Raw genomic sequence first — 22,847 nt, forward strand, 5'->3', positions numbered from 1 at the left:
AATTCCACTTATAGTATTATTCTACATCTTTTACTTGATACTGTATTTTCCTGTGCCGCCAATTGCCGCACTTGCAGCTCCATAGAAAAACTACCCCGCGTCGCAGATCTCTAGTTGACGCGCAGCATGGACCGCGACCAGTTCAAGACCGCGGCTCACTCTGCCATTGACGATAGTACGCGCTTTTCTAACCTTATGGTGATCTTCAGTCTCAATAATTTTTCATCTAACCAAGCTTTTGTGCAGTCGTCAATTACTTCGACAGCGTACCCGAGCGCCGAGTCCTACCCGCCGTCGAGCCCGGATACCTTCGCCCTCTGATCCCGGAAAACCCCCCTGATGAGCCAGAGGACTGGGCACAAATCCAGGATGATGTTGACACCAAGATCAAACCCGGCTTGACCCACTGGCAGTCTCCCAATTTCATGGCATACTACCCCGCCTGTGTGACATATCCCAGCATTCTGGGTGAGATGTACTCCGCCACATTCACCGCCCCTGCTTTCAACTGGTTATGCTCTCCAGCATGTACGGAGATGGAAACCATTGTTATGGACTGGGTTGCGAAAGCTCTGGCATTACCCGAGTGTTTCAGGAGTACGTCGGAGACCCATGGTGGCGGTGTGATCCAGAACAGTGCAAGTGATGCTATTGCGACTATCATTGTCGCTGCACGAGAGAGGCGTGTGCGTGAACTGCTGCTTGCCGAAGACCTTAAGGAGGGTACACCAGAGTACGAGGACCGCAAATTCGATGTGCAAGCCAAGCTGGTCGCTATTGCCAGTGATCAAACCCACAGCAGCGCTGCTAAGGGTGCTTTGATTGCGGGTACTCGCTTCCGTGGCGTGACCACACGGCTGGAGGATAACATGGAAATGACGGGACCTCGTCTCCGTGAGGTTCTCGAGAAGTGCGATAAGGACGGACTTACCCCATACCACCTCACTATGACCTTTGGCACAACAAATACCTGCAGCGTGGATCGCTTTGCAGAGCTTAAGGCAGTTCTGCAAGAAAAGCCCGCGTGGCAGCGTATCTGGGTGCATATTGATGCCGCTTATGCCGGTGCGTCGCTCGTTGCGGATGAGTGGCAGTATATTGCGAAGGATTTTGCGGAAGGCGTTGACAGCTTCAACATGAACATGCACAAGTGGTTGCTGGTCAACTTTGATGCTAGGTAAGCTTCAACCCCCAATGATCTGTGGGGAAGTTTGTATCCTTGGTCTAACATTCCCAAGCGTCCTCTTTGTCCGAAATCGCTTGGATCTAACGAACGCATTGGATATCACACCAACATATCTACGTAACCCATACTCGGATATGGGTACCGTAATTGACTACCGAAACTGGTCTATTTCCCTCGGTCGCAGATTCCGCGCACTGAAGATTTGGTTCGTGATTCGCAGCTATGGTCTCAACGGCATGAAAGCCCACATCCGCAAGACCATCGAGTTTGGTGATCTCTTCGCTGGATTGGTGCGCGGTCGGGCCGATCTATTTGAGATTGTCACGAAGCCAGGCTTTGGTTTGACCGTCTTCCGCGTCAAGAGCCCCCAGGCTGTATTTAACAGAGCCAGTGCATCGTCTGACCGTGTGGCCAAAGATGAGGTTGCTAACGATCTAACCAAGAAGACTTCTGAGTTGGTCAACGCGCGGGGCGAGATCTTCTTCACCTCTACAGTAGTTGATGGCGTCTGTGTTATGCGATTGGTTAGTGCCAACCCTATGGCGGAAGAGAAGTATATCCGCAATGCCTTTGATGTTATCGTCCGTACAGCGGAGGAGGTGCTGAAGGAGCAGAAGTGAGTTGCAAGTTATGATATAGTACATATAGATACGTGGTGATTGATCACCTATACATACATATATCTAGACGATATAATCAATGAACTAGACCAGTTAGGTCAATTAAACACTCTTTTCTATCTAGCCTATCTTCCCAGCTTTGTCTTGTTCCCCCACACTAACAGAGGCAATGTGGATATGAATCTCGCGTCTCGCACCAACCCGAGCCGGATTTCTGGTTCCCCCCACGCGGGGTCGCTACTATAATAACTTCATTCCTAGAAAACAATTGTTGCCATCCTCTTACCCCTTGAGAACTAGATACCTATACCTAACAATAATGTCTTCTCAAAAGCCCTCGTAAGTTGCTCTATTCCTAACCGCACGATCAGTGCTCATGATGACAGGTATGTGCTCGTCACTGGCGCAACAGGGTTCATTGGCGCCCATGTCGTCGACAATCTATTGGCTCGTGGATTCTCAGTCCGAGGCTCGACAAGATCGAAGCAAAAGGGAGAGCAAATGAAAGCTGCACGTCCGCAGTACGCTTCAAAGCTTGATTTTGTCGTTGTGGAAGATTTCACCCAAATTGGGGTTTTCGACTCTGTAATGGATGGCATTGACGCAGTCATCCATGTGGCGAGCGTATGCAACTCCCAATTCTTTGTTGGTGATTGACAAAACATGCTAACATATCTCCCAGCCGTTCTTCTATGACACCACCAACAACGAGCAGGAATTGATTTTGCCCGCTATCAACGGAGTCAAGTCGATTCTCTCCGCGTCCGCCAAGCCAGGCTCAAAAGTCCAGCGCCTTGTCATGACATCCTCCTTCGCCTCAGTAGTCAACCCAAGCAGCACTCCAGAACCAGGTTTCACGTATACCGCCGCAAACTGGAATCCGCTGACATACGAGGAGGCAATCGATCCGAAATCTGACTCTGTCACCGCATACCGCGGCTCCAAGAAGTTCGCTGAGCTCGCGGCATGGGAGTTTGTCAAGGAGCAGAAAACCAAATTCGATCTGGTAACCCTCTGTCCTCCTATGGTTTTCGGTCCGGTCGTGCACCCAGTGCCGACTGTGCAGCAGCTCAACGAGTCAAACATGATGCTCTGGAGTGTTGCCGCAGGTGCGGATCCACTTCCCGGAACGCGTGTACCCGGTTGGATTGATGCTCGTGACCTCGCTGAGGTGCATGTTCAGGCTTTGCTTACACCCGAAGCTGGTGGTAAAAGATTTGTAGCTGCTTCGCCGGAGCCGTTCTCATATGAATATGCTGCGGATATCATTCGTGACGAATTCAACTGGGCAAAGGAGACTGTGACTACTAATTATAAGATGGGTGAGAAGCCGAGTAGCTCTTATGGGATTGATGGGGAGACTGCCGCTCAGGAGTTAGGGGTGAAATATCGGCCCTTCAAGGAGACTGTGGTGGATTTGGTTGGACAGATTCGAGAACTCGCAGTGTAATGTACATTATGTATATCAATACATATCGTTTAACGTGTAACTCAGCTCTGTGCCCGACATACTCCCAGGACTATATCGTATCCATGGATCTGTTATCAATAGCGATGCATGGAGGCGCTGCTTGTTTGTATGAAGTTTTTCAAGGCTCCCTTTTTCTATCCATTTGTCGCTATGGAGCTATATAGGGAGCTTCATGACGTAAATACATTATTATAATCCTCATTAATTTCTGTCGATCACTTCCCTCGTTCTCTACCCACGTAGAGTGTATCCATCGAATAAAAACGGGTGAGATAGAGCAGGTCTAAGAGAGAGGAAGGTGCAACTATATATCACTTCACAGGTTCTAATCGGATGAGGAAATTGTACTATTGAATATGCTTGTTGCAATCTTTAACGAGGTTGAATTGCGGGATGCAGGTCAAAAATTGATTCAACTTGAATTTGATATTTCAACCCAACCCATGAGTAGGTATAGCGCTGCTATCTTACACGCTTATATCTATGCGTTGGAGTAAAACGAGCTATTTCAAGGTTGGCTTTTTGTTCTTATCTTGTTCGGGTTTTGAGATAGCTGTATGTTATACTCGCAACTTAATACATCTCCCTCCGCATCATCAAGACTGGTCAACTTGAACGAACTGCATATACAATCCAAGAAAACGAAAGTCCCTAGTGGTCGATATGCACTACGACACATGTGTCAAGCCTTGCAGCTCCATTCCTTTTTTCTCTCTTCTTCTACATCTTCTACACAGCCAACACAGCTTGCATCTTGAGGATATATATATGAGCGATTAAACAAACCAACGAACCATTCCTCTTGGCGATCCGCCACGATACTCCAACTTCCCAAGAACGAGTAACCGAGCACAGCCGAGCTCGATCCTGAGAAACTGGAGAGCCTATTTCTGGGCCTAGGACTGTTCACGGGCTGACACATATGGCCCCGGGGGCCTCCAGCCCTGGATGCTTGAGCCCCTTTTCCATTCGTAATCGTAGCCTCATATGGGGTTACGAAGTATTCCAAAAATGTCAGCCCGCTACGTCAATCTCTGCGGGGATAATTGCATCCAATAATGCCCATTAGAACGAGATCGGCGACTGGTCCCCAGTCTTGTTTTCTCCACACCAATTCCGTCACTGTCTCCTTCCAGATAACAAAAATCTGCTGTTTGACTGGCCCGTGATTGGATTCCCTAGTGAGAAGTTCCCTAGTGAGGGGTTGGAATATAATGACTGAACTTGTTCTTGTAGCCCAGATATAACACCTTCGGATTCGTCATGTTGAAAATAATTGATACCCACCCCTTTTTATTTGCGGCACTGCGTTAAGCTACTTTAGGATTAGCCCTATAGTCTCCACAATCACGTGACCGCTAATCCAACGTCCAGTGGTGCTTTTGTGCAGTACTTTATACTTATACACCGTTTGATTCTGCCGGTACTGCCGGTCTTAAAATAGCGTGTTTTTTATCCACTTTACAATCAATATTAAGGAAGAAAGAAAAAAAAAAGGAAAAGCCAGACTCGAATCATATGACTTATCTATAATTTCTATACAAATATATACTTGACCGGCGAGAAATCATGACATGTCTTTTTTTTTTCTTCTTGAATATTCTAATGGGAAATTGCAACTAGTATATTTATGGTAGGCGGTAGACAGGCGGTGTATTGCCCCCACACAACGCATTGTAGGCTGTCTATTGCTCCATAGAAAGGGGAAATTATATCGAATTACGTGGTAGCCAAGATGCACTAACTAAAACTGGTTTAAACAGGAGCCACTGAGAAAAAGGGGTTGTGCCACGATCATTTCGCGTGTCGATAATCAATTCCCGCAATCCCAATCCATGTAACACGCTCATTTTCAAACTCTCGTTTTCAAATTCAGATGGCCATTTTGCCCTCAATTTTGGCATTTATATAGTGGTTTTGAACTTCCATTTCTTTTGGGGGCTTTTTTTCATGATGACCACAGTGCATGGTTCCAAAGATAATAACCTGCATGATATTAATGCTTTCGCTGAAAGCTCAAGTGACGAGCATGCTGCCCTGAATACTTCTTTCGAATCTGAACCCAGGTCTAGCGGTTCATATCCTTGTCAATATGAAATCAGCAGTGAGTCCTGCATCCTCCAATTCGTCTTGCCAAAGCTGATATCAACTTCTTATCGTTATCAAGGACAAGCCGAGCTGGCCTCTGTGAACCCAAGTTCAGACAACAACCACATCTTCCATAAAGTGAAAAACTTCCTTCGACCAGACAATACACAGATCCCCGATGACGATAGTTTGTCTGGTTGGCCCCACCACTGCAACCCGATATCCATATTCAAGCAACAGACAAAACAAATTGTCAGCCCCAGGATCATTTTCTCCGGTGCATTCGCCATATCAGCAATCATTATCTCCAATACCCACAGCCCGGCGCTTGTAATATTCATCTGGAACCTCCTTGCTATTGTGCCGCTGTCGATTACGCTCACAGAAGCCACAGAAAGGATATCCAAGGATTTGGGCGAGACCGCTGGCGCTCTCCTCAATATCACCATAGGGAATCTAGCGGAGCTTATTATTTTGTGAGTCCTAACCTTGAAAATCACCGCATTTCCAGTCAATATATACTGACTATCTTATAGCGTGTAAGTTTGAATATAGTACCAGGTTGACTGCCTTAGGGCTGAGTGGAAACTGATCTTCTATAGCACTGCTTTGTTGAAAGACAACATTAAAGTAGTTCAATCGTCACTCCTTGGCTCCATTCTTGTGAACCTCCTACTCGTCCTCGGGTCTGCAATCATAGCAGGCTGTATCTCGAAGAGTGATGTGACATATAACACTGATCTCACACAGTCATTTGTGGGACTTCTCAATCTCACAATCTCTTGTCTCATGATTCCAGTAAGGCGATGTTTCACCTGTTTTAGTTACATTGGATGCTAATCTTGAACATAGACCGCTTTCTACGGCAGCGTGAAGAGCGTCACTTCTGCTGATCATATGTCATTGTCCTTTAGCAGGGGGTGTCCATCATCCTCCTAGCCACATACTTTTTATACCTTTTCTTCCAGTTCAAATCACACGCTCACTTATTCCTCTCTACACGGCTTCATGTGCCACAGCCAAACCATGATCAGGGATATACAGACCTCGAATCGCATCCCACCGGACTCGCAAGAGCAACCAGCAGAGATCTTCCCCATCTAGAGATGCAAGAGGTGCGATCACGGTCATGTTCAGTCGACGCATTGACGGCATCAGGAATGCCACTGTTTCATAGCGAGCCATCCGAAGGAAGCATGAGCATCGATGGGCAAACGGAAACACCCATTAAAGAGCCTCTAGGATGTCACTGCGACCGCTATGTTGTCAAATCCAGCCGAATCATATCCGTCACCCTCCTCGCCCTATCAACAATTCTCATCGCTATATGCGCTGAGTACTTCGCCTCGAGCTTCTCAACGCTCAATGATCAGGGCGTCCTTGGTGAATCATTCGTCGGTTTGATCATCATCCCCGTTGCTGGAAATGTTGCTGAGAATGTCACTGCGGTTGTTGTGGCCTCAAAAAATCAAATGGATCTTGCCATCAGCGTTGCTCTTGGATCAGCCATTCAAATCGGTCTCCTGGTTTCGCCTGCCATGGTGCTTATCGGCTGGGCTCTCGACAAGCCCATGACCTTGCACTTTGACAAGTTCGAGATGGTCACATTGATTGGAGCTGTTCTTTTGGTTGATTTCATCGTTCTCAAAGGAAAGACCAATTATATGGAGGGGGCTATCCTGTGTGCTTGCTTTGCGGCTATTTCGTACGTGCATTCTGTCTATTTCTTGAAGATTCAATTGCTAATATTCTCGAATAGTGTTGGCGCATACTTGTTGCCGTTCACTTGAGACACATATCTCAAGAGTGCTGATCCATGGATGGTGTGACGGCCAATTTGAACCTAGGCTGGCCAAATCTTGCTGCCTGTCCCTAGATCCTTTTGTTATTATCCAATGTAAATAGGAATTGTAGATATAGTCATGAAATTGAAATTAAAATTCATTTCACCTCAATTTCGCCGGATTAATCGCCCTCGAGTCCTGAAGATCCAAGCCAAACCCGTCCATTGAACAAGAAACGCCATTCGGGAAGTGGGTATCAGTTTATGGAGTATTCCCTTGATTCTGCTCGAATGATATCTGGTCTAACTTCTCTTCTTTCAAACCTAGGCCGTTTTGGATTGTCGGAGCTTGTCGCACGACTCCCGCCAAGCTAATTCAATTCGAAACAGGACTACAATATATGAGGGCCCACAGAGAATTATTTCCAATTTACCCCGTGTTTCCATATGATTTCAGTTAAATTGTCACTTTCTCATTTTGGTGACAACCTGCAATGAGACTTCCAGGACAACCCCATGGCAAGCCACATGGTGGCTGGGTGTCACTTTGGCAAAGATTAAACCGCAAGCTACGTCGTGAGCCGCATGACTAGTCTTGTATACATTCAAAAAGATCCATACATAATGGATCTATCTAAAAAGCCCTGGAGAGATATCGTAATGCTATGCAATTCGTCTGTCCCTTCCTCCCTTCCTTCCTTCCTTTCGGTGTTTTCATTCTTTCCATTTCTCCTTTCTATAATCCACTCCTACCATCGAGACCCTGCCATTCTTTCTCATCATCTATCATCTCGAAGTTTGCTACTCTCGTTCTCATTTACATTTGTTAACGGAGTCTAACCCAGTTTTCATCTTAGGTTCTGCTCTCACTGCACCAACTGGCGAATAATGTCTTCTTGGGAGATCTGCATTCTGTTTCTGCCATTGCCGCCAGAATCAAGCAACGCTTTGCTGATAGGAATTGAATTACGCTAATATACAATGCATGCGCCCAAGAATTTGCCAACGCCACAATTGAAGAAACACATGCATTCAACATTAAGTATAGCACAGCCGGTCCTGATATTGTGTATTCCCTAAGCCCTTGGTTTATATTCGAACCCCCAAGGCGCTGACTCAAAGACGCCCTAATAGGTTTCTGGTGCTATACTTTCTTTTGCTGTAGATGCTTGAGCTCATGGCAAGAAACAAACACCTTTATGCGTATAGCATTTTTCAAACCGAAGTGCCAAAATTGCGATATCAGCCAAGCGCGTCGTGGAGCTTAAGCACCTTGTGATTACATCTTTGACCCTGGTTATCAATAATAAATGTTATTATTATCTATTAAAAGTTTGACGTCTATGTCCAGCTTGGGTTCGAGTCCCGTTGTGACCTGGCCAACAACGCCACTACCGTGGATGACTCCGATCAGCACACTGGCCATAATTCGCTCGGTACCTCTGGCATGCTATAATTTGTTGCAAACAGATACGGTTCCAAGTACTTAAACTCCAAGTGCGGCTACCAGTTTATCCAGCCACTGGTCACTAGGCAGTCCCAGGACGCCGACTACACCCAGACCAAGGTCATTACGCCCATATACATATTGCCTGGGAATTCTATTCTCGAAGTTTCGAAGGACGTGCTCATTATATAGATCGGGGATTATTCTGTGGTGACATCGTATACTGCCCCTTTTTATTTTATATACTCATAATTTAAAGTTTTATAGAATGTAGACGTGCATGTAACCCGCCAATGAGCAAAGATTCTTTTCTGATCTATTAATTTCTTTAAATTAATTATGTCTGACTCACGTTTTCAAATAGTTGCGAGTATTTAACTCTTTATCGTTGACCCCCCTACCCGTCGATAACAACCTCAGAAACAAAAAGCCCAGAATGTCTACCCTAGCCCCTCTAGTCTTAGAACTCGCCACTATCGAAGATCTTCCCGCCATTACAGAGCTATGGTTCACCGTATTCAATGACCCCGGCATGCGCAAGCTATTCCCAGACACGCCAGGCGCGCGTGAATGGTTCACTGAAGCCAACCGCATCGACATGCTCACAAAGCCCTATCAAAAATACATCAAAATCATCGATCCCAGCACAAAAGACGCCCAGGGCCAGACACGGATAGTCGCATATGCGAAATGGGACCTAGCCATGCCCGACGAACGCGGGGCTCGATTCCCGCCTTGGCACGGAGACATGCCTAGCCATGATTGCGATGCGTTCTTTGGAGGGCTGGAGATAGAGCGCAAGCGTGTGATGGGTGGTCGGAAGCATTACTGTAAGTCTGATGCTCCATTAACCGCTAACACTTCTTTGTTGACGCCCCTGGGCAGATCTTGATATGCTCGGTACGCATCCTGACTACCGCTGTCGCGGGGCAGGCTCTATGCTTGTTCGCTGGGGATGCGAAATTGCAGATCGCGAGGGTGCTGGAGCGTATATCGATGCTAGTAAGGCTGGTGTCCCGCTCTATGCGAAACATGGATTTGTGGATCGCAGTGAACCCACTGGACCAAGAGATGTGGTCGCGATGGCTCGAGGATAGATCTGCTATGCCATCGGTCGAGTATACTCGAAGAGGTATGATAAGCGGTTTACTCCGTATTGGAATTGTAAGTGTTCGAATTGTAGAGAAGAGGGTTACATATGTACATACAGTCAAAATGAAACATTGATGACTTTTTTCGATCGTGACTCTATGTTTTTCTTTTCGCGCGGTAGACCAATGCCAATATTTCTTCAATCTACTCAGCAGCTCAAAATCTCTGCCTGATTCGAAAACAAAGTACTCAATCCAAAAAAAGATATCTTACATCTTGACCCCTCACTATCACGGGCATACTCCGTTCTCGCCGGCCGAAAGCTCTATCACACACATATCACATTAAAAATAGCTCTTTCAATAACTATTACGCCAAGTTCACAGTTGCCAAGATCATTAAGGACCATTCTCATCTCGTCCCAAGGCTGGATAGGTGATTTTCCCCCTCGCCAAGCATCTCAGTTTGTCATACCCCACGAATCCAGCAATAAGCGACCACGAATGGCACATGGGCAATATATTCTTTGATGCAGGACAAGACTGCCAATATATAAAAGTACATGTAACTGGATCTTTCCCTCTCCTCTCTCGTGCCGCCCCGGAGACCGATGCTCTTGGCTGTCACTAACACAAACGGGTTCTCACGGATGATCCCAACTGAATTGCGGGCGAGTTCTAAAAATGGTAGAGATGTGCGTGGACAGGGATCAGGTGCAGAAGGGGGTCTTGGTAATCTACGCCGCAGCGTAATCCCTGGTGATTTTCCAGGTCCCAATTTCGAGTGCCGGTCTACAAATGTGGAATGTAAGTATTTACCTGCTACGGAGTCGGAGTACAGTATATCAATTGGGAGATTAATTCAACATGAGACATAATTTCTTGATGCTAGGGTGGATATCCCCTACATCATACAATTTTTTTTTTCTCGTTCAAACAAACGCCAAGTGGCTGTTACAAGGGTATTATTCGCCAATTACCAAGCATCGCGGCCTCGACCAACGTCGCCTGTGACGCTTAATCAACGCCAAGACATGGATCATCCCTTCACTAACCCCCTTCACTATGACTTTAGACTCCACGAGATACGTCCGACAAATCCGTATTCCGACTCAAACCCGAGTCGCCAATATTATTAACGATCAGCTTACTCCGTACTCCTTTTGCCAACCTCTTATCTGTAACTGGCATTGTGATCTGATCCCTGTAGTCTAGCTTATAGCCTGCTTATGGATCGATACACCAGCATTCCCATTCGAGCTAAAGGTCCTTCGGGGCAAATCATGCATAATTGTCTCTGCTCTTCTCCTTGGCTCGTGGAAACGGTCAACACTCTTTCCGGGCCCCACTATATGCGCGACAGGTGGTTTGATCACACTGTTGGTCTCGGCCATTATGCTGAAATAATCAAACGGTTCCTGGTTGGAGAATAACCAGTCCAGGTCTGATCAATAGTACTTGGTTCGTGCGTCATAGTATTCTTATGGAGCTTCTGATTGGTTCATTTCAAAATTCGTCTCACTCGGCGGTTTTAATTCCCTGTTCGGGTTTGCATTTCAAACCGGAGTACGGAGTATATAAAGTGAGCTTCGGGTCCTTATCTTGTTGAAATTCGAACAGTTAGCAACTCAATTAAGGCTGATCTTTATATCAACAGTTATATTATTTAACTGTCGCAATGCATGTACTTGCCCTCGTTACGGGCCTTGTTGGCATTGCCAATGCTGCCTGTCCTTATATGACTGGTGAAGCCGGCAACAATCCTCACATCGAGCGCCGAGATGGTGGAAATGCTGCTGCCGACACCGAAGAATTCCTCTCCCAATTCTATCTCAACGATGAAGACGTCTATATGACCTCTGACGTTGGTGGCCCTATCGAGGATCAAAACAGTCTTAGCGCAGGAGAGCGTGGACCGACCCTGCTCGAGGACTTCATTTTCCGCCAAAAGATACAACGTTTCGATCATGAAAGAGTACGTGTCCTGCATTTTAGTTCAAGTTTTAAAGCTAATACTTGCTTTTTTTTTCAAGGTACCGGAGCGCGCTGTTCACGCTCGAGGCGCTGGCGCCCACGGAACATTCACTTCCTACGGCGATTGGTCCAACATAACAGCCGCGTCTTTCCTTTCCGCCAAAGGCAAACAAACCCCAATGTTTACGCGCTTCTCTACCGTTGCTGGTAGTCGCGGAAGCGTGGATACCGGGCGAGATGTCCATGGCTTTGCGACTCGTTTCTATACTGATGAAGGAAACTTCGGTAAGATAGATCCGCTTTTGACAAACCAAGTAACATAACTGATTGAGATCTAGATATTGTTGGAAACAACATTCCCGTCTTCTTCATCCAGGATGCCATCCTGTTCCCAGATCTCATTCACGCGGTCAAGCCCCGCGGCGACAACGAGATCCCCCAGGCTGCTACCGCGCATGACTCGGCTTGGGACTTCTTCAGTCAACAGCCTAGTACACTTCACACACTTATGTGGGCAATGGCTGGCCACGGTATTCCTCGGTCGTTCCGGCATCTTGATGGATTTGGTGTGCACACCTTCCGTCTGGTTACTGACAATGGAAAGACCAAGCTCGTCAAGTTTCACTGGAAGGGATTGCAGGGTAAGGCCAGCTTTGTATGGGAGGAAGCGCAGCAGACCGCTGGTAAAAATGCCGACTTTATGCGTCAGGATCTTTTCGAATCTATTGAAGCTGGACGTTTCCCCGAATGGGAGGTAGGTAATAACCCCCACATGTATCGCAATTCCTGCTAATTATTCCTTAGCTTGGTGTTCAAATCATGGAGGAAGAGGACCAGCTTCGATTTGGATTCGATCTTTTGGATCCTACCAAGATTGTCCCGGAGGAACTCGTTCCTGTCACAAAGCTAGGCAAGATGCAACTGAACCGAAACCCTATGAACTACTTCGCTGAAACAGAGCAAGTTATGGTATGTCTCGGCCTACCATCACCAGCGAGTAATACTGACACTAATTTTCTTAGTTCCAACCGGGCCATATCGTCCGCGGGGTCGACTTCACAGATGATCCCCTCCTCCAGGGGCGTATCTTCTCCTACCTAGACACCCAACTCAACCGCCACGGCGGTCCCAACTTCGAGCAGCTCCCCATCAACCGCCCCCGCGCACCAATTCACAACAACAATCGCGACGGAGCAGGTACGTTACCTATCACACTCCCAACCTCACTTAAAACCCCCCTTTCTAACGACCCCAGGCCAAATGTTCATCCCCCTAAACCCAAATGCCTACTCCCCCAACACTGAAAACAAAGGCTCCCCAAAACAAGCCAACCAAACTGCCGGCAAGGGTTTCTTCACGGCCCCAGACCGCACAACAAGCGGCAGGCTCCAACGCACCGTCAGCTCAACCTTCGAAGACGTGTGGTCACAACCCCGCCTATTCTGGAACTCGCTTGTGGCAGCCGAGAAGCAATTCGTCGTCGACGCAATGCGATTCGAGACCTCGAACGTCAAGAGTAGCGTCGTACGCAACAACGTAATCATTCAACTCAACCGCATCAGCAACGATCTCGCCACTCGCGTCGCAGAGGCCATTGGCATTGACGCACCCAAGCCAGATGACTCATACTACCACGATAACACGACCGCGAATATCGGTGCCTTTGGACAGAAACTCGCCAAGTTGGATGGTTTGAAGGTTGGACTTCTTGCGTCTGTGGATAAGCCAGCTTCTATTGCGCAGGGCGCCAAGTTACAGTCTGCTTTGTCTTCTGCTGGTGTTGATGTCGTTGTTGTTGCGGAAAGGATGGTGGATAATGTTGATCAGACCTATTCTGCTTCTGATGCGGTACAGTTTGATGCTGTTGTTGTTTCGGATGGGGCGGAGGGTCTGTTTGGATCCAAGTCTTTCACTAGTGTGCCTAAAAAGGCTTCCACTTTGTATCCTGCTGGCCGGCCTTTGGATATTTTGCTTGATGCTTTCCGGTTCGGAAAGACTGTTGGTGCGTTGGGTAAGGGCTCTGCTGCCCTGCGTTCTGGGCTCATTTCTACAGACCGAGAGGGTGTGTATACTGCCAGCAATGCTGGAGATGCATTTGCCAAGGATATTAAGGAGGGACTTCGGACCTTCAAGTTCCTGGATCGATTTGCGACTGATGAGTAGAGGATGTTGATTATGACTGTATGTATGGATATATCAAAAATAAATAGGTGGCATTCTGTTCAACTTGCTGCGATTTACTACTCAACTTTTATACACTTAGGTATGCATTATATTTGTAGGTCCTATTTAATAGATTTGTACTGGGCAAAGTACCTGTATAATATCAAATGGAAACTCAGGCTATATTTACAAAAGAGTCCTTTTGTTGAATTCTTGGGGAAATCAGGGGAAATGCAGCGCAAGTGTATCAGCCTCTAAAGCTAGCAGACAAACTACCAACGTCGACGCCTTGAGGTGTTCCTATCGGATAGAGCTGCTGCTGCACGCACTTTCATCTTCTTATTGGCAGACTTGAGGCCTGAGGAATCAGAGCGCATCTTTTCTCGCCCGAGAATCGCCCATTCAGCAACAGTGGCGCCAGTGCCATTTTTGGCCTCGACATCAACAGAGTCAAGTGCTTGGTTTCCCACAATAAGCAAAGACGCATAGCGTGCTGCTCGTACGGGTGATGACAAAGTCACATTTGTTGTGTTTCCGGTAGGAATGGCAACGACATCGAGGTCTGTGGTCTCAGAATCATATGGATTTGATTGAATGATATTTGTCAGTTTGTGGACAACTGTGTAGTCCGAGCTTTGAGCGGAAAGCGCCCTTGCGGGATCTTGCAGTGTCTTATTGTGGAAGATCACTGTCGCATTGACTGGGGGCGCCTGCGCCCAATCGAAGTAGAAGCCTGATACCATAGCGCCGACCTCATCTTCGAAAGAAACTGTCACGGAGTTTACCTCAGCGGCCAGTGATGGTTGCCATTTCGTCGAGGCTGCGCCATCTACTGCGGAAATAGGGAATTGGCCGGGTTCAAATGCATCTGAAGAAGAAACAGCCTGGCACTGCACGAGATTGCCTGCCACTGTGTTCTCTGATCCACTCTGTCGGTTGGGAAGGACAACAGAACCCTTGAGGGGAAGGTGATAAATGGTAGCATCGACTTCTGAGCCAGAGTTGATCGTGATTGTTTTGTTGGCGAATCGCTTATCGGCGGTTTCCAGTGGGGGAATACCTGTGGCATGGCTGATGGTCGTGTGTGTGTAGTTTGACCACGCCTCGATAGGCCACCCCCGCCAGTAGAAGGTACGATACTTCAGATATGGGATCTGTGGAGGCAAATTTGGATCCACGTGAAGAATGTCATCCGATACTAATCGCAATCCAAGATAACCATATAGGGCAACCTGATTTGCACCACCGTGGCCAGTCAGGAATGGATATGCCGGGTGCGTGCCTCCATTGATGGTAGCGTTATCCACCATCTGCTCCGACAGTTGGAAGAATGGCGCGCGGGTGTAAGGCTTATATGAGTACTGCGCATATGTGTATGCTGAGCAGCCAGAAGGCGCCATTTCACTTGCGACGACAGCAAATATGGCCCAGGTCATGGCAGGGCCATCAGCAGATTGTTTGGCTGCATACTAGAGCTAGTTAGTTTTGGCATCCTTTTGGCTGAAGATAAATACTCACATAGTCCAGATCATTCAACGAATCTTGGCTGGTATAGTTTGAAGTATAACCCAAGGGATATGTGACCATAACCACATCAGCTTGCTTTACCGCAGCGCTTCCATTCATAGTAGTGAACTCAAGAGTGATCTCGTTTTCACGGAGCACCAAGACATTGTCAGCCATTTCATCCCAGGTAGCATTTTCTTCGAGTCCGAATTGCTGACGGAAGAGGTTGGCATGTCGGAGGGTCTCAGCAATAAGCGGCATTGTGAAGCCACCCGCATCAACGTGGTTGGCATACTCATCCTACTTTATGTCAATTTTGGATGCTCGAAAGAAATAGAGCGCCAGACTTACGGGATCAGTCATGTTGGTCAGTGTCCAATAAGATCCGTTTCGAACCAGCAGGTCCGCATAGAGAGTAGCCACTGAATCGTAGATTGGGAAATGTTCTTGTTTAAATAGCTTTGTATTACCACTTGTAACCCATTGGTTCACCATGGAAATTCCAATGTCTCCGTTCAGGTGATACTCGTAGTCCCAGCAGGCGCCAGTGGCCGTACAGTTGCCAAAACGGCCACTGGTCCAAGGGAAAATTGCAGCCGATGGGCTGAAATGTGTCTTGTTCTTGGAACCACTGAAAGCAGTCTTCATATTCTCCTGTGCTTGGGCATACCTCGCCACACGGTAATTGGTGAACCGCTCAGACGCTTCTGGGTGAGAGGCAACAAGACCAGGTTGCATCCATACATCCGCATCCCAGAAGATTTGGCCACCGTAGGAGTCAGAGGTCAGGCCACCAACTGAAATGCTGTCCACATTTACCGGTGCTCCCGCGGCTTCCTTGACTCCATTCTTGCCAACAGTATTCTGGAGCAAGTAGTAAGTGTTGGCCACAGAGATTACTGCTGAATCAATAATGTGGCTATCCGCAGGCAAGGTCCCGTTGGGGAACGCGTAGTGGTCAACAGAAGATTCGGGCATAAGTTTTTCCCATTCAGCAATATGGGTTCCAAGAGACTTGACATAGCCATTGCTCATCGCGGCAGAGACTACCTCCTTAGCTGTTTGTTTCGGATCATCAAAGGCATCTGTAGAGGCACCTCCGACATATTTGATGACACGGACTACCTGACCAGGTTTGAAGTTCACATCCACGGCCTGCGCAATAGACGAGTTGTGGGAGTGGACATATGGCTTGTCGGACACAATCCTCTGGGAAGAAAGATTCACATTTGGTGACCCAGTGAGGTTTGCGTAGACATAAGCTGTGACATTAGCCATCCCATTCGGTCGTACTGCCGAGAAGATTGCACCATTGTCTTCCCCGATCTCCACACAGTCCGTGCGCACTGCAGAAGCTCCATCGATCACATTAACGATGGTCGCATTCGATCCCATGGTCGGGATAATCTCCATTTCGACCATAGCCTGATTGACGTACAGTTTGTGGGTGAGAAGACGATAGGTAATCTGGTATGATCCCTTGTTGCCCCGAGGAGTCCATTTGTAAGACCAGACCAAGATTCCTGCTTTAAAGTCATATGTGGTTCGGAAATTGGCAATAGTCTTATTGTCGACATTCGCATCCAAATAGGTATCATCACCAACATCCAAAATGATGCCAGCCCAATGGGGAACACCACTGATCACACTGTCACCTCCATACTGGGACAACCAGGGAAAGTTGGAGCTTCTTGTGGTAGGCTGCGAGTCAAAGAACCCACTAATCGTTGCAAAGGACTGGCGTCTAGAGAAAAGTGGCCAGCCGTTGATGCTATCGTCACTATCAATCTCAAAAAAAGGGCCAGCACTGGCAACATTGATACCCAAATATCCGTTCGCTACGGATCCTCGAGATTCAAAGCGACCCTGTTCCAAATTGGTTGAGCTCAGAAGCCAATTGTCTTCGTCCCAGGTCACACCATCGAAGCCGGTCTTGTACACATTGTTGCTGAAGTTAGCCGCCGAGCTAGAGCCTGTGTGTGCTTTAAGGCATCTTGCGATACGACTGTCAGGAGAGCCGCTGGCAAGATTCAGAAATAGCGGCAATACCGCACACGTGAAAGACTAAGCCGGGTGTTAGGAGATTGGCAAGGGCATCCTGGGATAAATGTACAAACAAACCTTGAGCTGCATATTGCAGTTATAACACCACTTTACCAGCCAAATCAGGTTCTCTAATAAATGACCTGAAATCAAGTTGAACAAAAAGAAGCGATCGGCACTCATGGAGAGAGGGAGGAAGATGGTTTTTTAAAGAAAGAAATTTTATGGTACTTTCCTAATTCAGCAGGAAACTCGATGATCCAGGTACGTAGCAACGTGAAATGCCTCAAAGCTTACTGTGTTATACGCCTTCCAAGTAGTTCATGGGTGGAGGTCTGGCGTCAGCCAAGGGGGGGAAACGTCTCATGAGGCTGGTGCCCAGGTGGTGGCTTAGACTATGAAAACGGCCTATAACAGGAGGACTGGAATATGCGGGGGCGGGCACCCAATATGATGGTGTATGCAGCCTAACATTGGCTAATTTTAGTTAATATTGGCTGTAAAAGCAGCATCCTTCATGGCCAAGACCTGCCCGGTTTTGGACCCGGCCACCCCAGATCGTCGTCATCAAGTGCACAGGGTTGGGTGCGTGGGATTTTGTGGGGAGCCAGGGGGGGATTTCATTAGTAAATTCTCCGACAAAGTCCGGGTTGAAAGTTATGCAGTTGTATAAAAAGCAGATCAGGGAAGTATTAAAATAATCATTATTAGGATGAATGACTGAAGAGATGAATGACGAAAGTTCAAATGTTTGATGGTTGTAGGGAGATATAGATGCCTCAGGTGTCTTTTATCAACACTCTCATCTTTTCCCCGTGTTATGTGATGGCTTGGATATACTATTAAAATGTATTTCAACATGTTCGAGTTATTTTTTTTATCTTGTAGGCTGTTCAAGATTAGAGTCCATGGTATATTCGAAGTGGATTGACCCTTTTCATGCACATGATCTCCAGTGTCTTCAAAGTACATTTTGAAAATTGGTATATATAGATCTCCAAGTATACGATGTACGGAGTATGTACTTCTCTACTCCGTACATGGTGTTGAGAGCCAAAAAAAACTATCACAGCCCTGTTCATCGTGAGCTTTAGAAAAAGAGGTATCTATGAATGAAAAAAAGGACCAAAAAATAACACAGGATATCACAGGATATCACATCGCATATGAATGGAAGGTCGAGTCTTGTCAAAAAGCTCAGGAAGGGGATCGAGGAACGAGATAGGATATCGCTTAGGATGTCACCTCAAGCAAGCTGACAGCAATCCTCGCTCGATATTTTTCCCTATCATTCATTCATTCATTCATTCATTCATTCATTCATTCATTACTATTCACATGGGCGTGTCCATGGTGCGAGCACACATCGTAACCGATTTGAACACTCAAAACAGGTCTTACCTACTACGCCAGCATGTTCAAGCTTGTACTTCATCGATGTCATTTTCGTCATCAGAAATTTCGCCAAGAGCACTAGGCGCAGCAGGCGAGGACTCCCTCTGCTGTGGAACAGGCGGAACAGCGTTGCTTAGTCTCGAGTTCACAGTGAGCGCTCTCTCACCCACGAAGTTATCGCCGGGCCACTCCTTTTTGCACACGGGGCATTTCTCTGCTTGTTGCATGCGGAAGAAGTTGCGCATGCAATGGTCATGAAGTCGACCTTTGCATGCATGGTCTTCGCAGCGTTGGCCCTAGAGTATCTCAGTCAGGTCTGTTTCGTACTAACTTGGGATCAAGCATACTTACCACGGTGATAATATCTTTGCAAGCAGCACAAGATTTGATCCGATACACAACTTGGCCATCGGGACCCTCGTCATTATACGTTAAGGCTAGCCAGCCCCTCAGCTCCATCAGCGCTCGTGGTGTGAGGCTGAGGTAGCCCTTCGCGCTCTTCTGCAACCAGCCTTCTTCGATCAAGTGAATAATCATGGTTTCTGCTTGGGTCATACGCAATGACTGTACCGCTGCGGTTTGCGTCTGTGTTGAATCATTGCTCGTGTATTGTCGTTCGCTAGACGGAGCCTTATGGAGTTGGACAGCTTGCATCTGCGAAGCTACCATTGCTTCGCACACCCGTGTATTATTTGTGACAAACATGTAGTCAAGCAAGCGCTTGAGAAATGCGATCTCGTCCGGAGAATAAGTGGTCGCGAGCTGTGTCAAAGCATCACTTGTAGTATTCACAAGCGCATACACTCGCTTCAGTGGTGTGATTGTGGCATCTTGCTGGGCTGGGAGAAGGATCTGTGGCAAAGAGCTTCTAATCTCGAGGTCGAAGGGTGACACGGCGGTGTTGGCGGCTGAGACAAAGTCAGAGAACTGATCTTCTCCAACCTCGTCAGGTTCCACTGTTCGCCCTTCTGCTCGATAATTTCAACGTCAGCGACTATCGCCATTCATAAAATGAGGCTTAAACAAGAGTCAAGTACCAGATACTGTTAATATCGCAGCCAGGATGGGTTGCGCTTCTTCAAAGGTCATAGTCGAGCGTGCCATGAATGCCTGGAGAAAGGCACGATTACTATCATTGTATTCGGGCATATTTTCAAAGGTAAATTTGGTATTGAGCTCTCAGACTTCACGATATCAGTCAGTTCAAGGTCCTTTGTTCCAACGCAGCACTGGCTTTGACGCGCTTCGACGCGCTCGCGTGACTGTAGATGAAAGAAAGATAAGCGCTCCCGATAAGAAAGCTTAGTAAATTTATTGATTCCTGAGGCACCAGATTGCTACCAACCTTGAAGAAGCTCAGGAAGAAAAATTATGTAGAGGACACGCTTTCTATTCTTAGTCAAATTGGGTCTTCATAAAACACGATTATTAAGGATGTCCGAGCTAGGCTAGGGGACCTGAACAAACAGGTATTGACTGGGCATCTCAATAATTAACTTGATGCCTAAGGCATCCACCCGTGAACAGCCCTACAACATCCATCGTTGGCTGTCTCTTGTAAGGTCCAGCATCGAGAAGATCAGTATTATATGTTACTACCTCCATAATCATGATGAATTGAACATCCGTACTTTTCCTAGAGTATAATGCTCTAATTAGGGTTAAATTACGGGTCCCTATAGTCACGGTTCTAACAAGCTACAGTATGATCCCAAATATGCTGTCGAGGTTATCTTGACTAGTAGGAAACACGCTATTAGGGATCAAGATGCAGGGTGAGAGCTCCCAGGTGAATTGTAAATGGTTTGCCAGGGATATTAAGCGCCTGGGGACGTGCCTAGTAGTGACTAGTCAAAAATAGGATTGCAAAACAGGAAGCCAATTCGTCATTTGTTCTTACGCGTACAAGGTAAATGACAGAATCTTGATGAGATGAATTATCCATTGAAATATTTATGATTTGATACGTAGAGGTTCCCCTTGGTGTGGCTTAATGAGCAGCCCCATTGGTCCAATCGGTCAATATTCAATCACGCTGCATAAGGCCAGTTGGAAATGAAAAGTTTGAAGAGCAATGCTTCCGAAGATTCCTTTGGAAAACTTTAAGAACATTGTTATCATAAGCATTATGGATTTCAGGCCCCCCAACGCCAAGGCGCTTTGTCGAAATCGGCCATCTCCGGTGAAGAGATATGCATAGTACCTATCGACTGCGTTGGCTAACAAGCATATACGCCCGAGTCAATTGAGAAGAGGTATTTCAGGTGGCTTCTGCCTTTGAATCGGTTTCCTTGACCCATATCACTCAGTGGGTGCTGGTCAACGTACCGGATTTCGCTTCAACTGAAATACGCATAGAGAATTACTGAGCAATATTTGTACATACAGTCTAGCTGTGAGTTTTATTGATCGCGTAAGTCTGATATCGTAAACTTCAAATGCCAATCAACAACAGTAAAGACCGAAACCCCATGCCCTAGAAGCGCCGCTGCGCAAAGGAAAGTGGAATCGAACCACCGACTGGTATCGCCGAACGCCAAAGGATCGAATGTATGGAAACAACAATGAGGAAATTCAAGAGCCGTGGCACACCCCTAGTATCTCCGGCGGGCGGGCTCAGGGCTGGGGCTTCGGCTAGCACTGCGAGGATCTCTGCCGCGCTCCTTGAGCCACTTCTTAGTGCTGAGTCGCAACTCGCGGTCAAGCTCAGGTGAGGGATCTTTCCGATGAATGAAATTGCAGAAGCCCCCTCGTACACAGCCTTCGCCGCTATTGAGTCGACAACAGGCTTCTCGGAAATCCGTGACGGGTGATAACTCGCAGTATATGGGCCGCGCTGCGTACCAACGGGAGTTCAATGCGTCGCACGCTGCCTGTGCATCTTCTTCGTATTTGAATCGGCCGTAGACGTTACCAATGAGGTCTAACACAGATGTCAGTAGAGAGTCGGATATCTTAAGGAGAACACTACTTACGGTCGTTGTTGTTGTCGCAGATGACCAGCTCTTCGAGCTCGCCATACTTGCACATCTCACACCATACGTCCTCGTAGAAGGCGTCGAAGTGATTCTGCATCTGACTGGGGTTCATCTTGTTCTTAGGGTCGTAGGCCGGGTTTTGGTACATGTTCGGCATGAGAATGGTTTGAGAGTACGAAGGCTTGACATGCTTGCGAGAACAGCGGTCGCCGTGTCGGCACGCGCCAATTTTGTAGTAGAAGGAACAATTGACCTTGTCCTGCTCGGTGCCGAAGATGGATGCAAGGTAGTTGGCCATGATTACTTGCTGTCAAGCTCGGGGCTTGGCTGAGGAGGATTTGAAGAAAAGTGAAATGAGAGGGTTGGCTCGCAGGAGAAGGGGACACAAATGAAAGGAGGGCGGAGTTGCTTTGAAAGCTGGGTGATATCGGATGCTTGAAGTTTCTGGAGAGCTCGAGTGGCGCGAATACTGATGACTAAACCTGGGGAGCTGCCTGGTCGGATTATTTATTTTCCGGGACGTACACAAGTGGGATCTCCAAAGTATTGGACGGCATCTTGTACCCCAACATATGGGGCAGTATGGGATAGTACATAGTATGGCTCATTACTTCAGATGTCCCACCTGCACATGCATGTATATAGAAAGATTACATATCTGAATGCACTTTTTTCACTGCATATATTCTATATTTCACGGCTAAGTATGCCTTGTCTTTTAGCTATAATTCTAGTTAGTTAGTTAGTTAGTTAACAACCTGGACATCTACTATTACATAATAAGGTGGTTTATCCTTGATGATATTAAAGATATGTTCCACTAAAACAGAAGCTACATATGTAGCTGATGATGACGGGATGAGGGAACGAGGGGTATTTGATGGTGGCTAGTTGATATGCAGCTTGCTGGTGAGATCTCCTTTGTAGGAATCTCTCTAGGAATCAGTTAGTACATTTTCTTAAATAACTTCTTCTTTACTTGGCTAAATGTAGGTATCTCCTACTTGGCCATGGTCCATATTTCTCATATCTGATCCAGTTGTCTCGACACTTATAAAGATTTGCTTTCCTTTTCTGGGCTTGGTGGTGTTCTTCATGGACT

At 47.0% G+C, this 22,847-nt stretch overlaps 8 protein-coding genes across 8 annotated transcripts; 5 read left to right on the forward strand and 3 right to left on the reverse strand.

Annotated features, from left to right (window-relative positions):
• Window positions 1-126: 126 nt before the first annotated feature.
• Window positions 127-1,806, forward strand: N7479_008314 (putative aromatic-L-amino-acid decarboxylase; the record flags this gene model as incomplete). The annotated part of the gene is made up of 3 exons (XM_057256008.1): window positions 127-175; window positions 247-1,177; window positions 1,239-1,806. The coding sequence occupies 3 exons, from the start codon at window positions 127-129 to the stop codon at window positions 1,804-1,806; spliced, it is 1,548 nt and encodes a 515-aa protein (XP_057109870.1).
• A 319-nt stretch (window positions 1,807-2,125) lies between these two features.
• N7479_008315 (SDR family oxidoreductase) lies at window positions 2,126-3,256 on the forward strand (the record flags this gene model as incomplete). Its single annotated transcript, XM_057256009.1, has 3 exons — window positions 2,126-2,145; window positions 2,193-2,430; window positions 2,489-3,256. 3 exons carry the CDS (start codon window positions 2,126-2,128, stop codon window positions 3,254-3,256), a joined length of 1,026 nt encoding a protein of 341 aa, XP_057109871.1.
• Window positions 3,257-5,230: 1,974 nt separating this feature from the next.
• On the forward strand, window positions 5,231-7,155 carry N7479_008316 (calcium:cation antiporter; the record flags this gene model as incomplete). Its single annotated transcript, XM_057256010.1, has 6 exons — window positions 5,231-5,381; window positions 5,445-5,841; window positions 5,968-6,163; window positions 6,218-6,235; window positions 6,280-7,070; window positions 7,125-7,155. The coding sequence occupies 6 exons, from the start codon at window positions 5,231-5,233 to the stop codon at window positions 7,153-7,155; spliced, it is 1,584 nt and encodes a 527-aa protein (XP_057109872.1).
• Window positions 7,156-9,031: 1,876 nt separating this feature from the next.
• On the forward strand, window positions 9,032-9,692 carry N7479_008317 (GNAT family N-acetyltransferase; the record flags this gene model as incomplete). The annotated part of the gene is made up of 2 exons (XM_057256011.1): window positions 9,032-9,425; window positions 9,481-9,692. The coding sequence occupies 2 exons, from the start codon at window positions 9,032-9,034 to the stop codon at window positions 9,690-9,692; spliced, it is 606 nt and encodes a 201-aa protein (XP_057109873.1).
• Window positions 9,693-11,364: 1,672 nt separating this feature from the next.
• cat1 (catalase catB) lies at window positions 11,365-13,823 on the forward strand (the record flags this gene model as incomplete). Its single annotated transcript, XM_057256012.1, has 6 exons — window positions 11,365-11,661; window positions 11,720-11,945; window positions 11,999-12,414; window positions 12,465-12,629; window positions 12,683-12,857; window positions 12,916-13,823. The coding sequence occupies 6 exons, from the start codon at window positions 11,365-11,367 to the stop codon at window positions 13,821-13,823; spliced, it is 2,187 nt and encodes a 728-aa protein (XP_057109874.1).
• A 272-nt stretch (window positions 13,824-14,095) lies between these two features.
• On the reverse strand, window positions 14,096-17,462 carry treA (alpha,alpha-trehalase treA; the record flags this gene model as incomplete). The annotated part of the gene is made up of 4 exons (XM_057256013.1): window positions 14,096-15,292; window positions 15,342-15,629; window positions 15,681-17,393; window positions 17,451-17,462. The coding sequence occupies 4 exons, from the start codon at window positions 17,460-17,462 to the stop codon at window positions 14,096-14,098; spliced, it is 3,210 nt and encodes a 1,069-aa protein (XP_057109875.1).
• Window positions 17,463-18,790: 1,328 nt separating this feature from the next.
• N7479_008320 (non-structural maintenance of chromosomes element 1 family protein) lies at window positions 18,791-19,916 on the reverse strand (the record flags this gene model as incomplete). The annotated part of the gene is made up of 3 exons (XM_057256014.1): window positions 18,791-19,063; window positions 19,119-19,735; window positions 19,805-19,916. The coding sequence occupies 3 exons, from the start codon at window positions 19,914-19,916 to the stop codon at window positions 18,791-18,793; spliced, it is 1,002 nt and encodes a 333-aa protein (XP_057109876.1).
• A 1,445-nt stretch (window positions 19,917-21,361) lies between these two features.
• Window positions 21,362-22,043, reverse strand: N7479_008321 (zinc finger CCCH domain-containing RNA-binding protein; the record flags this gene model as incomplete). Its single annotated transcript, XM_057256015.1, has 2 exons — window positions 21,362-21,690; window positions 21,743-22,043. The coding sequence occupies 2 exons, from the start codon at window positions 22,041-22,043 to the stop codon at window positions 21,362-21,364; spliced, it is 630 nt and encodes a 209-aa protein (XP_057109877.1).
• Between the last annotated feature and the right edge of the window lie 804 nt (window positions 22,044-22,847).

Source organism: Penicillium vulpinum (genome assembly GCF_028829585.1).
Source record: "Penicillium vulpinum strain IBT 29486 chromosome Unknown utg000003l_segment0_segment0, whole genome shotgun sequence".
NCBI lineage: Eukaryota > Fungi > Ascomycota > Eurotiomycetes > Eurotiales > Aspergillaceae > Penicillium > Penicillium vulpinum.